The sequence below is a fragment of the Babylonia areolata genome, chromosome 2, assembly GCF_041734735.1.
Source record: "Babylonia areolata isolate BAREFJ2019XMU chromosome 2, ASM4173473v1, whole genome shotgun sequence".
In the NCBI taxonomy this organism is placed as follows: Eukaryota; Metazoa; Mollusca; class Gastropoda; order Neogastropoda; family Buccinidae; genus Babylonia; species Babylonia areolata.
Window position 1 is genome coordinate 37,814,889 of NC_134877.1, and position 17,059 is coordinate 37,831,947.

The window sequence follows — 17,059 nt, forward strand, 5'->3', positions numbered from 1 at the left end:
TTGTTTCTTTTCGTCTAACGTCTGGCAAAATGACGTATACAAGGGAAATAAGGCCAACTGTCTTTTTATCCCCGAACCTCGAAATCAGCCACTGCCACGATGCCTCCACCAGATAGGTAAGAAAACAAAACCACTTTAGATATATTGATACGGTTGATTTCGATGACAGTAGATAGGAACGATGGTGTTTGTAATGTTGGGCACGACGTTTAAGATCAACGACTTTTGCTTTTGATGTTAAGTTTGATCAGAGAAGTTTATAGATTTATAGAGCTCAGAACTTAGTTTCTGTTTCTTTCGTTTCATGGAAATCCCCAACTTACGTTAAATGATGCAATACTTGATACTGAAAATAGAAATTATGCGTAGGTCTACGTATGTTATTTTAGTAAGCAATGAAGTAGTTCCTTGTCATTGAACAGAAGTCCTGTGATCATATCATCAGACATCTTTTCTTTTTTTTTTTCTTTTTTTAAATTACTTGTGTTTACTACACATAGATTATTGACCTTTAAGACAGCTGAGAGCAAATATGGAGAGCAAATGAAAATGCTACTTTGATGTTCCTGACATCACAAAATAAAATATAAAACATACATGCATGTTTGCACATACTTTTCTAAATTTTGGGAGTCATATCCTGTGACAGTGTTACTTCAACTACACACACACACACACACACACACACACACACACACACACAGATTGTCTTTTGAGTGTGTGAGGTTGTTTTTTTTTTGTTGTTGTTTTTTGTAAGAATTAATAAAACAGGTATGTGTATCCTCCATTTGCTTTTTAGGATCTGAAAGTGAAAATAGTGTAAAACACATCCACACATCCATACATTTTTCTTTCTCTTTCTTGTAAGTGTGCATGTGCAGGTTATGCTGCATATGCTTAATCTCATTTGACCCTGTAATTATGAAGTCTTTCATGGTTTTAAGTGCAACAGAAAGCTACAGAGAGAGAGAGAGATGTGAAAACAACTCAATTTTAATTTTGATTTTATTAAATAAATCTTCCCAGTATCTCCCTTGAATTTTAGATGGAATTTAATCAGTTGAGTTTGCTAGATAAATAGAAATGCCATATGTTTCTTAAATTTGAAAAATCGCCATGTCAAAGATGTCTAGATATATATATGTTTTTTCAAAATCTAGATGGGAAGATTACCAGGCTCTAGGCTCACTGATTCCAGAAACAAAGTTTATCGCCTTCAAGGTTCCTCTAAAACAGGTGTGTATTTTTTATGAATATGAATTGAATACTATTAAACCTTTTTGGCACTAATGATAACTCTTATATCCATATATGATGATGATTAAAATTAATAGTGATACATAATATGATGGTGTTTCTTTATTCTTGCAGTTACTGTTTTTTGTTAGTTGCTTTTGTAAAGACTCTCTAAGAGAGTAGTAAAGTAGTTAAAAAAAATAAATAAATAAAATAAAATAAAATAAAATAAATAAAAAAATAAAAGGAAAAAAGTCTACTCCCTATCTAAACTGATACTTGAAGAAATTTAAGCTGAAATGAGGTGTGCTGAGGAGCTTGGTTGGTTTTTTTTTGGTTTTTTTCAGATAGTTTGCCACATTTTGGGTGCCATGCTACTCCTGTGACAACTAAAAATAAAAACAACAGATAAAAGCTTGTGTTGGAGAAATGGCAGAATGTCCTTGTTTAAAAACTGCAACAGTGATGCACAAGCAAAATGTTAATCCTTGCTGTCAGCCATTCCAATAACTGCTTCTGGACTTTTATGATTATAGACCATCTGGCTCTGTATCAGGTGTTGGATGCATAATTCAAGAAACATTTATATATATATCTGAATTCTTTGTCAAATATGCCATGGAATTTAAAAGAATTAATATGGCCACGAGGTGGCCTTTATAACAATGATAATATGTATATTATGTGCAATATTAGAATTATAATTTAAATACACAGAATGTGTACAGCTACAAGTATCCAGATCATGAAGGGATGGAGTGAAGGGTGAAGCTGTGGAGGGAGGGTCAAGTTAACACTGACAGTATGATCCACAGATCTTTTATTGAAATATGATTAATGTGGATGGGTTGAGTTTGTTTTCATTTCTTTTGCCAGTGGATTAATAAAAGTTATCACACTATATCCAGCAGATGTCAGTTAAACTAGATAAAGTCTCTTTCTTGTTTTGCAGGAAATCTGCAGAAACCTTCCAGAGAATGAAAGGTGGGGATATCTCTTTACTTTAGCCTTGTATTTCTTTACAATTTACTTGTTACTTTTACTTGTTCTTTTGTTTACATCAGTACTTAAGACCATCAGAGCATTTAGTGGATCTATGGAACAAGGTTGTTGTTTTTTACCCAACACTGCCCTTGGGACTGATATTTAATCTACAGAATTTTCACAAAAATATTACTTTTGAATATTTGTTGTCTTTTTTTTCCCCCTTGGATGTAACACAACAAGTGCATGATAGTATAAAAATGCCTAAATTTCTTTCATGATGTATGTTTTATGAATTTCAGTAAATCTGTTTTATGAATTTCAGTAGATATGTATTATTCATTTTGTATGCATGTGTGCTTTTTTCAGCACATATATTTTATTTGTTGGATACACACGTTTGATTCATTTCAGCATATATGTTTGATGTATTTGATTATGTAAATCTGTAATGTAATGTAGTCTTGCTAGTATTTGCAGGCAAACATTGTGGTATCTGTTGTGTTGCAGTTTCTCACCTGAGCAGCTAATCAAGAAGATAGAGGAGTCTGGTAAACGCCTTGGGTTACTCATAGACTTAACCTTCACCCGCAAGTACTACAATGGACAGGTACAGAAAATATGGATATATATATTGATAAGTGTAGCACTAACAAGACATGGGACTCCAGACCAGTTTCTGTTACTGGGGATGTCCAAATTCTTAATTCACAGAAAATCCACGCACCATCCATACCAATAAAAATTTTTAAAAGAAATAAAAAAAACTTCTTTTTAAAATGCTATGGGATGTTTAGATTTTCATTTGGAAGGAAAGAGGAAAAAGGCTGAGTTTTGTACATTTATGTACCAGTTTTCTCAGCAATTTGCTACTCAAGTTTCCCAGCATTTTGTTAAATATAATAGATTATTTATATTCCTGAGATATGCTTGCATTCAGCAAAATGAAGATCATAACGTGCTGTTGTCTCATTGATTGATTTGATCATGGCAAGGATTTATGGTTGTTGTTTTTGTTTTTTAATTGGTGTTTTGAGAAAAATAAGTATCTGATAATATGTTGGCATGATCATAATAATAATAATAATGGTATTTATATAGCGCTGGATCTTGTGCAGAGACAAATCAAAGCGCTTTAAATCATGACAGAATCTATCTTATTATAACATATCAACCCTGTCAAATTATTTTTCTACAAAGTTCTGAAATGATGGTTCGGGGTACTTTGAGTTGGGTTGTTTTTTTTTCAGTGGCTTTTATATCATTGTACAATAATCTTTTTGTGCTTTGCAGCATGACATTGAAAACAAACAATTTTCTAATATTTATGTTTGTTTTATTGGTTGGTCATTGCTTTGTTGTTGTGTGTGAGCATGTCCATGTGTCTTCAAGTGAGAGAGAGAGAGAGAGAGAGAGAGCAAGAGAGAGATGTTTTCCCTTTCATTCTTTTGTTTATATTTACCTATTATTTACATTGTGGGGTTTTTTTTCAGTATTTCGTTAAGCGGGATATTCAGTATGAAAAGATCTTCACAAAAGGGCATGAAGTACCAAGTGATGATGTTGTTCAAAGGTATGCCTTCTGTGTATGTGTTGTTTATTATATTCCATTCTTTCTCTCATCTCTCTCTCTCTCTCTCGTCCATCTCTCTCTTTTCCTCTTTATCTCTGTGTTTCTCTCACTGTCACTTTCATTCTTTTTCTTCACACAATGCATGCACACATGCTCGCACGGGCACGCACACAAACAGAAGCACACACATACACTTACTCACTCATTCGTACACTCACTTCTCAGAATTAACAAAATCTTGAAAAGTACAGTATTTTTTTTTTTTAGATAAAAACTGTCACAGGCAAACATGCAACTAATTGACAAACATTTGGAGATCAAGGCAACGAAATATATTTGTGATCAGAACAAACTTAACAAGAGAAGCAAGGTCTTCAAGACTCACTTGTGATACACTTAAAAAAAAAAAAAATCTAATCATTAAAATGTGTTCTGTATTTGTTATTATAAAGCTTCGGGTTAAAAGAAAAAAAAAATCCTAACGGCAGATTCGAACCCCGCGTGTTCAGGTGAGAAGAAACTGTCTTACCCATTACACTATCATGGCTCCTTAGCTGACGTTAAAAAATATAACATTTAAACATGCTTTTTTAAAGGGCGATAAATCGATTATTGCGGTATTCGCAGTGAGAACGCTGTTCAAATCATATCATTCTGGTGTATCTTGGGCAGTCAAAAAATCTTTAAGGGCAATTAAAAATTTTTTTAAGTCTGCAGTAAAGGACACGTGGCTATCGCCACAGTCACACTGCAACATTTAGCTGTTTTCTCTGGATCTAGATAGATGTACAAGTTTAGTTACACCCGGTTGACATGGTCGATTCAATTTCTCTTTTATGTTCATTCTAGTTTTATAGTTTTAAAGTTGATGTGAAAATTGAGTATTTTGTTAAACTAATAGCATGTAGAGCCAAGTACAAGTACTTCTAAACGTCTTATGAAGTGAAAAGGATTTTATTTTGAGTAGTCAAGACTGGAAATTTTTACGTATCATCAATTCAAGGGTATTAACTCTCATGGTTTATTATTTTTAACTGTGAATTCTGACTGATTCTGTGGATATTTTTATGGCAGTTTGGGGCATAATCCAGAAAGTGATGAGGCGTTCACAAATCTTTCTCTGAATAAATATGTAACGGTCTCCTTCTCCAACTTTCCATCACATGTTATCGTGTATTGTCGATTGAATATAGGATTGAACGGGCAGGTCAACAACTTGAAACAAAATGGCGTCGTTCACATTCGCGAAGAATATGAGCACGCGCTTTGAATATGTATAAATATGTGTACACAATTGATTTTTGCCCATGACCTTCAGGGCTCAGCCAGTAGATCTATAAAGTCCACTCGTATTGATTTTAGTATTTTCCAAAAAAGACCTCTTGGGCGAATGAACATAGTGAAAGGCTTGTACACTGAGAGTAAAACACACAAGCTTTTTATGTATTGAGGATAATTTCAAAATGTAATGTTTAAGATAAGAAAGATCAGTTTAAAGCAAATTAAGCCCCCTAGCATTAATTACATTAATTCCCTTCTTTACTATCTGTACCAAAGACATGCAAAATAAATATAACTTCCATGCTTAGCAAAAGAAGTTCCTCTTTGAACAAAAAATGATAAAAATGACTGCTTTTGTTGTTGTGTCAGAATATCAGATCAAACTACCAAATTTAGAGAATAAAAAAAATATAAATATAACAGTAAATCCAGTTTGCATATAATTTGGCTTTTTTTTTTTTTTTTTGGTGCCCATCCCATAGTTACAATATTGTTTTAAACAAGATGACTGGAAAGAACTGAATTTTTCCTATTTTTGTGCCAAATTTTATGTCAACTGACCAAGTATTTGCAGAGAAAATGGCAATGTTAAAGTTTACCACAGACACACACACACACGCACACAGACAACCGAACACCGGGTCAATAAAAAGTATGATTTTTTTTTTTTGAAGGCGGGGAAGGGGGAGAAAAAAACAAATTTGCTGAAACTGAACAGTTTCGGATGAGGGTTTTTGTCAGTCACTAAAAACATCAAACTGGAATTACTTTTGAACGGAAGTATCTGAATATTGTCAAAGAATTCTCATATATATATGTGTGTGTGTGTGTGTGTGTGTGTATGTATATATATATATATATATTTTTTTTTTTTTTTTTTTTTAATCATTAGTCCTTATTGTCATTGTATTATCATTATTTTATTTTTTTAGCAAGTTCATATGTGTAAACCATTACTGTCTTGGAATATACTCTAAAAAGGTTTAAGAAGAAAACAGGACACACCAGTAATTATTTGTTGTGTTTTTTCCCAGGTTTTATGAAGCAGTGGATGACTTCTACATCAAGAATACTGATGAAGGTGGGGTATCAAAATTGGACTTTGATAAAGTATGTACATCCAGAATCTGACATTGTAGAACAGGAAAAAGGACAGACTCTGCGTGCGAGAGTTTTTTTCAAATTTTATTTTATTCTTTATATATATATATATATATATATATATACAACATTTATGGAATTTAAGTTTGGCCAAGGATATGATTCTGCAGTTATGCTTATATCAAAGTCAGAACTTGATAAAGTCTTTCTCTTTCCCTATCTCTCTCTCTCTCTCTCTCTCTCTCTCTCTCTCTCTCTCTCTCTCTTTCATTAGTCTCACCCATGAGCAATTATTTTGTATAGACTGGTCACATGTAAAAACATATCATACTGTGTTTATTCTGAATGAGTCAGTAGCTGACTGTCAAATATTAGAAATGTTTTTGGAGTGACAACAGTGCCAGCCAGGTAGGTATGTCTGTGTTATGTGTCTGAGCATTTCGTGTGTGGATACATGCTTGTCAAATGTGTAAGAGACTGAAAGAGAAAGACAGAGAGAGAGAGAGAGAGAGAGCTATGAACATCTGACTTGGAAATGATTTCTTACACTGATGCATTGTGTGTGTGTGATTGTGGGTGGGATGTATGTTACATGTGTGTGTTATTGAGCATCTTGACATTTGTTTGTGAAGAAAAGAATACACAAGTTTAATATCATGAAATCTAAAGGTGAATAAGACAAAAGACAATGCAAATATGATATTGTGCATATTATAGAATTGTCAGAAATACTATGGTGATATTCATGATTATATGTATGGTAATGTTAAAGAGAGAAACAGCCATGGACAAATTTTGCAAATTTTAGTTGCAATTCTTCTTGTAACATTGCCAGTACTGCATTTGGTCAGCATATTCTTTTAATGATTTATTAAATTAAACAAAGTGTGTATGTTTGTGTGTGTGTTTTGCAGATGTTGTCATTGGAGTTCACTGCACACATGGGGTTAATAGAACAGGTTACATGGTCTGCAGGTAGAGGTCTTCATACATGTACTAGGTTTTTGCTTCTGTCTGCTTCTTTGACTTCTACAGCTCCATTTCCTGTCCACTTCATGCATATACACTTTACTGAATATGATAGATTTTCTTTTTCATTTTCTCTTCTACTTTTTAAAAAAAATGATTTTCATCTCAGATTCAGAGTTCATGAATTCATTATTGTTCAACAGTTATTTATTTATTATTTGATAATTCATATATGTATAGATGTTTGCTCTCGCCGACACTCTTCAATGTTTTCCTTGAAAGAATTATGACAGATGCACTTGAAGACCACCAAGGAACAGTCAGCATTGGTGGCAGAACAATCACAAACCTGCGTTTTGCTGACGATATAGACGGACTCGCAGGCTCAGAACAAGAACTGGAGAACCTGGTCAGGCAACTAGACAGATCCGCCACAGCTTACGGCATGGAAATCAGTGCAAACAAAACAAAACTGATGACAAACAATGACAATGGCATCCAAACTGACATCACTGCCAACGGAGAAAAGCTTGAAACCGTGAAGAATTTCAAATACCTTGGAGCAGTAGTTTCAGATGAGGGGTCCAAGCCTGAAGTATTAGCCAGAATTGCAATGACAGCTGCAACACTAGCCAAGTTGAACACCATTTGGAAGGACAAGGCAGTCAAGCTCAGCTCAAAGATAAGACTCATGCGTTCCCTTATCTACTCAGTTCTCCTGTATGCTTGTGAAACATGGACCCTTACAGCAGAATTAGAGAAGAGGATTCAGGCCTCAGAAATGAGATGCTTCAGAAGACTGCTTGGCATCTCTTACAAAGACCACATAACCAATGAGGAAGTCAAAAACAGAATAAGGCAAGCCATTGGTCCCTATGAAGATCTCACCACCATCAAGAGGCGCAAATTAAAATGGTTCGGCCACGTAACAAGAGGAGAGGGGCTTGCCAAGACAGTGCTCCAGGGAACAGTCAGAGGAGGAAGGAAGAGAGGAAGACAGAAGAAGAGATGGGAAGACAACATCACAGAATGGACAGGATTGAAGCTGAGCGAGGCGGTCAAATGTGCGAAAGACAGGGATGGATGGAGAGGACTGGTTGACAGGTCATCTGTAGCGCCCCAACGGCAACCGCCATGGGGCAGCTGAGCTGAGCTGAGCTGAGCTATGTATAGACACATACTGTTTTGCTGTTTATGTATGTTTATATGTGTTTGATTGTGTTTTTGTGAATGTCTTAATTACGCTTACTATACTGTGACCCACTGGTGCACACTCTGACAGGGGTCTAATTCCCTGTCCTGCACAATGTACTGACCTTTTATATGAATGAAAGGAACTGCATGCTATTGTGTGTGTGTGTGCACATGTTTGTGCATGTGTGTGTGGATGTTATAATCTTGAAAGCATTACCTGAAAATCAAATCAAATTTGGTACATTTTTTGTAAAAAGGATAACTTTGAGCATGTCAACAATCAAACATTTTCTTCTCATTTTGCACAGTAATTACATTGCTTTACTTTTGTACTATGTTTGTTCTTGTTGTTGAAGCTTGTGTGTGAAGCTGAATATGTATATATATATATATATGTAATATATATTGGTACCTTGTTATGAAAAGTTTTTGTTTGATGATGTTATGTCTTGTATTGTTTTCAAATTGTCATTCAGTTGTGGTGAATGTAACACTCTTTGCAATTTGATTTCTGTTGACATGTTTGTACATAATGTATTTTTTGTTCTAACATTTTTTGTGAGCTTTGTGATTAACACCATGATTGTAAACAAATTAAGCGCTTTCAAATGTCAATGAAGGAATCCAGTCATGTTTAAAATTTAACATTCTGTGCTGGCTCAATTGCACATTTGAATATTTTCAATTCTGTTGCAGATACATGATCGAACGCCTAAAGATGGATCCAGAAAGAGCTATAACATGTAAAGACATATTATTTGCACTGTATTAACAAAACAAAACATTGTGAAGATCAGAACATTTTCAGAGGATTGTCATTCATAATCTGAAAAATACAACGTTTTTAGAGAGAGAAAGTTTTCTTTTTTTAAGGCTCAGAATGTTTTACAGAAATTTTTTTTAGCAGACTAATTGCTAAGGTGTCAAGAGAAATTACAAACTGGTAATGAAGAGAAATTTTGAGTGTGTGAATAACTATCTAACAAATGTTGAAAGAGCTGTTGAGCAGATCTACATATCAAGTTGAAAGAGTTGCTGATCAATGTCACATGAGCACCACTAAATAGTATTCCCATGTGGGTTTTTACAGGAGAAGTTAGCATACTGAGCACTACTCTCCTTGTTTCAGTCTGTCAGAGTTGACAGGCTGTTGATCTGAACCTTGTTTGAAAGCACAACTGGCATTCAGGGAAGGAGGAAGATGAATAGAGATGAGTTTGTTTTTTCAGCCACAAACATATACCCATACATAAACACACTAAAGTACACATCTGTATGCGTGCACACAAGTACAAGCACACATATACTTACACACATTCCCATACTTAACTCGTGCCACATTCTCACTTTCTCACATACACACACATGTAAAGCAAAGAGAAAGTAAAAACATTGTATAATATGGGAAATAGACCATGATTTTGTAAGGTGAAGTATTTTTTTTTTTAAAAGACAAGAATGCCTTAACAAATGTCAAGTGATGTCCTGGTTGACATGAAAAATATGCTTAAGTTACATAAAAGACCTTTTTTTCTTTTGTCCAGTGTTTGGAGAGGCGAGAGGTCATCCCATAGAACGTGAAAACTATCTCAAAGACCTGAAGATGCGGCCATTGTCAAGGTAAACCTCTCTCATAGTCATGTCTATGTATATGTAATTATGTGTGCTTTGGAGAGGGATGGGAAGGACCCAGTGACAACATGAGGTGCACAAGTACATCATACAAAGCAAGGCCATAATCCATTGGAGTTCTTACCATGGTATAAATGTTTATTGTGTATGCTAAGTTTTATAAAGGTAATATTTGCAGTGTTCACTTAACTTGGTCAAGGTAAGATTTAGAAAGAACATTCCACATGATCCAGTTTAAATGAATTAAGAATGAAAATACTGCTCAATCCATTGTCTTTTTTGTTCTTTTTTTTTTTTTTTAGAATGAAAATAATCTTGATTCACATAGTATTTAGAGTGAATATTTAACTTAATCCACCTGATACATGGTGTGAACAGAACTCATGAATCACTTTACTTCGATACATTGTTAAATTTGATACACAGAACATTTTTGAGGTAACATTTATAAACCCTTCCCAAACATTGCCTTAGGAAATAACTGAGCTCTCAGCCACTGTATGATTTCAGCAGCAGCACATCACCTTCCCAGACCAGCGAGATCCAAGGGAACCAGTCCTCCAACAGTGCCCAGCATGCTAACTGGAGACAGCAACCTCACAAAAGAGATGTCTCTTCGCTGAACAGATTTCAGACCTGGCAAGGTCACTGTTCAAACAGAAGGAGTGGTGGAAGAGATCACCCTTACAACAAACACTCCTCCCAAATGGGCAGACACGAAGGAGCACCAGCAAAGCACTGGAGCGGTAGAGCACCCAGAAGTGGCCACCACCGTGATGCATATTCATCACCTCTGGAACAGTTTGATGATCCCAGGCAGAACCGATGGGCAAATGCTGCTAGAAGCGGGTGGGGCTCGTCACAAGGGGGTGGCTATGTGGGGGCACAGGGATATCCAAGAGGCGGAGGCAGGCAGGATGGGAAATCGCAGTATTTTCACAACCACCAGAAGTATTCCTGGAGAAGGTCGGATGATCCCCAATCATCTGCAGGCAGTGCTGGGAATCAGGGCTACAGGGATCGAAGGCAAGACTTCCAGGAGAGAAGCCACCAAAATGAATTCTGGGGAAGCAGCCGAGCTGACCAAGACCTAAACTGGCGTCAGAGACGCATGGAAGAGAGAAACCCTGGAAGGGGAGGCAGCTTCAGTGGACACCACTGGCACTCTGGGAACGTGCCACAGGACTGGCATTCAGGGGATGGTGGGTGGCCAGCAGGTGGGCAGAATGGAGGAGGTGGTTGGGGGAGTGGGAACCATGGGGGACCAGTTCACTGGAACAACTGGAACAGCTGACTAGCAGGGGCAGGCCAGACCAGAGACCTTAGCCTGTGGCCGCGGCTGGCCTCCCTTTCTGGTCTGGCTTTGCGTTTCTTGAAACTTAGGTTCTAGCATCAGACTGTGATTGAGTGAGCACACACACACACTTAAAAAAAAACCCCACACACACACTGACACACACATGTGCACACACACACATATACATTTGTAACTTTCTTGCATCAATTCTGCAAATAAATATAGATGAAAAAAAAAATGATCAGTTACTATCATAATAGCAAATAGGCTATGAAGAGCACAAACATATGATCAGTAACAGATTGATTGTTCAGAAAACAAGCTTTCAGTGAGAAAAGTCATTGACATTTTTTTCTTTTCCTCTTGCATGGTGTTGAAATTGGTGTTAATGATTCAGCCTGACAAAGGTTTCATGGCTGGGTAAGTAAACAAAATGCATTAATGGTTTACACGTAAAATGTCACCTCTCTGTATGAGTATAAATGTGCATGCCTGAAACCTGATTGAATGACACAGGAAACAAATGATGAGCACCCAATAGCAGCTGTCAGTTGGCTCTGCCCAGGTAGGCAGCCTGTTGTGCAAAAGACTCCGTGTTTGTAAAGCACTTAGAGTTTGGTTTTCAAACCAGAATAGGCGTTTTATAAGTATCCATATCATCGCAACTGGAAAGCGAAAAATAAAGGGAGTGTGCATGTGCTCCCTTTTCAGATTTCCCAAATGGAATACATGTTAATGATTGCAAGAGTTTCATTTTAATTGTAATCCAACTCAAAATATGACATTTATCCACACATTTTTTGTCTTCGCTCCATCTGAATCTTAAGTAGATTTTTAGATGCAACTCTTAAGGGGTGACAGATAAGCTTTACAGTCTTGGAAAATTGCTTGCTAAATGGTCTTAAGTTGTTAGTTTGTTGCCAGTGCTGGGACTGGTAGATGAACCCAGGTGTGGCTGTGTGTGTGGAAGAGTCCGATTGAGTGGTGTGGGAGTAATGCTACTGATGTGATGCTGATGATGGGGCTGCACACACACAAAAAAGTTGCTTTGTTTGTGTGTGTGTGTGTGTGTTTTACCTGCATTTGGGTTTCAATGGTAAGTAGTCAAGACAAAATAGTTATGATCTGTGCTTTGCTACAATTATACACTGTACCTTTCTTGTAGAGGGTCAGTGGAGAAGCTGCTGTCCTTTTTTGAAACTGTACCTGAAAGAAAAATATATATAAATATATTTATATATGATCAGAACCTACCTTTTTTTATTTTAGGATTATTACATTCATCTCTGAGGTTGAGCTGGCTGAATAGTCCTGAATTCTGGTGCACAGTTGTTGATAACTAGTTACATAGAGCCAGCGGTATTGTTTACTATTCTGTTTATTTGACAGAACCTTTTTATTTGTTTTCTGTCATGAAACGATGCCCTATCAGTAAGCATATTGTGTGTGAAGTGGAGCAGTGGCTCGGGTGTTGGCAGTGCACTTTGGCCTACCCATGGGTAGAGCGCCCAAATTTCACACAGAAACCTGTTGTGACAAAATGTAACACAGTAGAATACATCAAATGCTGGGCTTGTGAACTTACTTGTCATTTGATAGTGCATAAACATTTTCGCTACTTGAACCTGATGTTACATTTTATATTTCGCAGTATGAATGTGGCACCTGTTCCCATTCAGTCAGCCAACATAGAATGATTCCAACCATAACTGGACCAGGGCACAGATAATGAGGCTTCATTTTGTTGGTGATTGCATTGATACTTGAAGAATACCAGTGTACAGAAACAATATTTTTTATGTAAATTAGTTCTGTTATGTACAGCAACAACCCAGAATGTTTTTGTTTTAACACTTAATAGTCCAGTCTATTATTATTGGCAGAATCCTTGTATTTTGGGGGATTTTTTGGATCAATATGTGAAATGCCTCCCGTCCAGTGCTAAACCAGAGTGAAAGTTTTCTCAGTTTTTCTTGTTCTTTTATTGAATAGCAAGGGAAAGTCTCAACCTGTGACAATAAATTTGTACATTTATGTAACAGTCTTGTTAACTTTTCTCTTCTTGTTGATTATTGTGTCTGAATCATTGTACCACAAATGTTGTAAATGGTTGATGCTTCAACTGTTATTATCGGTAGACCTTTCAATTTAATGAGTCTCCATTTCTTGGAGTTTACATTTCATCACAAAATATAACCCTGTGCTGTCTACTGGGGAGGTATCCATGCATATTTCCCTCAGACTGTGGTCACTGATTACATTGCTGGTAAAAACTTTTGACTGTCAAAGCAATAGTTCATTCATTCCCAAGTATTCAGAAATAATGAAAATAAAATGTTTGGAATATAAATGTGCCATGTTTTTTTCAGGTTGCTGGCGTACATGTGTGAACATGCATTCTCTATCTCTGTTTCTCTCATGTCTCTGTCTCTCTCTGTCCTCTCTTCTCTCGCCTGCACACATGCATTAATGCAGCCAGCCACACACCAAGGGAAAACAGGTAACAAAATTGTCAGTTATTCATACTCCTGTGCTTCATAGATCAGCTGGTCAGGAATATGTTGCTGGTTTGTGTTTTTAATGGCAGATAAGATTTTTTACTGAGGGTCATCTGTACTTAAGAATGCACAGTCACACTATCCCCTGTCCGTTTTGTTTACCTGATTCATTAAAAGCCTTTTTGATTATTCATATCTTAAGAAACCACTGATACTGTAAAGATTGCTGTACAGAAATCCACAATGTAATTGCAGCTGGTATATATTTTTAGAACAGTGGCTTGGGTCCACAACGTCTCCAAAGCTGCCCCTGTGGTTTTTTCTGCATCCCATATCTGGTGTCCATTTTTTTTTGTACAAAGTAGCTTAATGAAATAAAATAATTGGAACTAATTTTCTTTCTTTTTTTCTCATTTTGGTTTCACTGTTCTGTGTGTGTGTGTTAATGAGAGAGAGAGGTCTGATTTAGGATTTTATTATTCTATTGATTTTTTAATTTGTATCAAAACGTTTTTATAATTTTTATATTATGTTTTCAGACATGTTCAAATCACCTTTTTCATATGCAGTCACTTCAGTCCAATTTAGTCCGCACTCCACCCCAGGTTTGAATAGGTACCTTACTTCGGTTCGGGAATGTTACAACAATGGAAGTGGAGAATTGATTGGGCCCTGCCTTCCTATGCTGAGTGCCAGACACAGTGGATGTGAATTCACTGCCCTGATGGCCTTAGAATGACAATGGGACCTTTAATCTTTAAAAAATAATTTTCATTTTCGTTCTTTTTGACTCACTTATGTTAACAAATTGAGTCTATGTTTTAACCTGGTGTTCAGTTGTCTGCGTGTGTGTCCATGGTAAACTTTAACATTTTCTCTGTAAATACTTTGTCAGTTGACACCAAATTTGGCATAAAAATAGGAAAAATTCAGTGCTTTCCAGTCATTTTGTTTAAAACAATATGCACCTCTGGGATGGGCACAAATTTTTTTTTTTTTAAAGCCAAATTATATGCAAACAATTTACTGTTACATTTATATTTTTTTTTATTCTCTAAACTTGGCACTTTGATCTGATATTCGATACACCAACAAGAGCAGTCATTTTTATCATTTTTTGTTCAAATAGGAACTTCTTTTGCTAAGCATGGAAGTTACATTTCTGGTGCATGTCTTTGGTGCAGATAGTAAAAAAGGGAAATTAATCTGTAATTAATGCTAGGGGGTTAATTTGCTTTAAACTGATCTTTCTCATCTTAAACATTACATTTTGAAATTATACTCAATATATAAAATGCTTGTGTGTTTTACTCTCAGTGTACAGGGCTTTCACTATCTTCATTTGCCCAAGTGGTCTTTTTCGGAAAATACTAAAATCAGTTGTAAAGAAAGTGCCCAATAGACAGAAATAACTACATAAGAATGAGTGTGCTTGCTTGTAAGTGTATGCCTGCTATCTGTTTACTTGTCACTCCAATTAGAACGTGTTCTCCCCCAAACATGAAACACTTATTAACCACACCCTTTATTTATTATTAAGACAAGATATCAAAAGCTGTTAATCATGGCCTGGACTGGAATATAATTTTTTATGGGGGGGAAACAATTTTAACTTCACCGCCTTGAATGTTCTTCAGCAGTCTCGCCAGCTCCTGGCTCCTCACTCAGCACGTCCTGATGGTCCCACCATCTCGTTCATCTTCTGTGCCAATAGTTCGTCCCGATGGTCCCACCATCCAGTTCTATGAAGTCCCGTGCCCAGTCCCTGGCACCTCGGCACAAAACAAAACCCGTGGCCTGTCCCCAGCCACTAGATGCCTGCACATTTTAGTATGCGTCAGTTCCTTGACTTTCTGGATGCAAACCCCCCCTCATTTCCAGTCCCACTACAGACCATGTTTTGAATATTATTCCTAGAAACCTAAGTGGACAAACAAGACAACATAGATACCATACCTTTACATAAACACTAAAGAGAAAATCTTCATCCAATACTATTGACATAAATTCCAATTATCACTGAAGCTAATATAAAAAAAAAAAATATTCGCTTGGAAAACGATGTCCATTCACCACCCTAAGTCATGCAAAATACAATTACCTTAAAATGATTCCCATTCATCCCATCAGGAAATAACAAAATGTAGCTGCTTAGCTACTACACAATTCAATGTTTCAAAAAAAAATTACCATTTCTTAGCCATCGAATAGTCCAACAAAACTTAAGACAAATTTCAGTAATTACTATCTATTATCAACCTAACTGTATATCATCAAAGCATCAAGTACTGATTACTCACACAAGCTTTACAACAAATCAACCACAACATATCAATGTATCTCATTCAAACGCTACTTAAATTATCCATTCAAATGTCCTGCTTTTATATACTGTGGTCAATATCCCATCACAAAACGTAGTCAAAGTCATTTCAAACTGAGTGCAATAATTTTCAACATACCTTTACAGGCAAAAATATGTCCCGAACCTGGACAGCTTCATGACACCATCTGGCAACAAATCTGCACTTCACAGCAGCACATCACATTCATAACTCATGGTATGATTACAAAAATGCACGTGAAACACGTGAAACCATTTTTCAAAAGAAACAATTTCCAATCTCTCGATATAAAAGTTACCCTGTAAAAAAATGGATCAAGGAAAATAGTATATCAAAATTACAAATTCCAATCCCCCATATAAATGTTGCCCTGTAAAAAAATGGATCTAGGAAAATAGGATACAATTTTCCTTACATCAATTCTACGAGTGGACTTTATAGATCTATTGGCTGAGCCCTGAAGGTCATGGGCAAAAATCAATTGCGTACACATATTTATACATATTCAAAGCGCGTGCTCATATTCCTCACGAACGCAAAGGACGCCATTTTGTTTTAAGTTGTTGACCTGCCCGTTCAATCCTATATTCAATCGACAAAACACAATAACATGTGATGGAAAGTTGGAGAAGGAGACTGTTAAATATTTATTCAGAGAAAGATTCGTGAACGCCTCATCGCTCAATGGATTATGCCCCAAACTGCCATAAAAATATCCACAAAATCAGTCGGAATTCACAGTTTAAGATAATAAACCATGAGAGTTAATACCATTGATAAAACGTAAAAATTTCCAGTCTTGACTTTTCTCAAAATGAAGTCCTTTTCACTTTGTACGACTTTTAGAAGTACTTGTACTTGGCTCTACATGTTATTAGTTTAACAGAATACTCAATTTTCATATCAACTTTAAAACTCTAAAACTAGAATGAACATAAAAGAGAAATTG

The 17,059-nt window shown here is 36.1% G+C and overlaps 1 protein-coding gene across 2 annotated transcripts; it reads left to right on the forward strand.

Annotated features, from left to right (window-relative positions):
* Window positions 1–39: 39 nt before the first annotated feature.
* On the forward strand, window positions 40–11,505 carry LOC143300973 (uncharacterized). 2 transcript variants are annotated; one of them, XM_076614939.1, is made up of 10 exons: window positions 40–116; window positions 1,161–1,236; window positions 2,189–2,220; window positions 2,731–2,830; window positions 3,714–3,793; window positions 6,109–6,155; window positions 7,090–7,150; window positions 9,035–9,081; window positions 9,883–9,958; window positions 10,481–11,505. In XM_076614939.1, exons 1-10 carry the CDS (start codon window positions 100–102, stop codon window positions 11,262–11,264), a joined length of 1,320 nt encoding a protein of 439 aa, XP_076471054.1. In that variant the 5' UTR covers window positions 40–99; the 3' UTR covers window positions 11,265–11,505. The 2 variants fall into 2 exon arrangements, with proteins under 2 accessions (XP_076471054.1, XP_076471061.1); XM_076614946.1 differs by having other exon boundaries at window positions 10,484–11,505.
* Window positions 11,506–17,059: the final 5,554 nt, after the last annotated feature.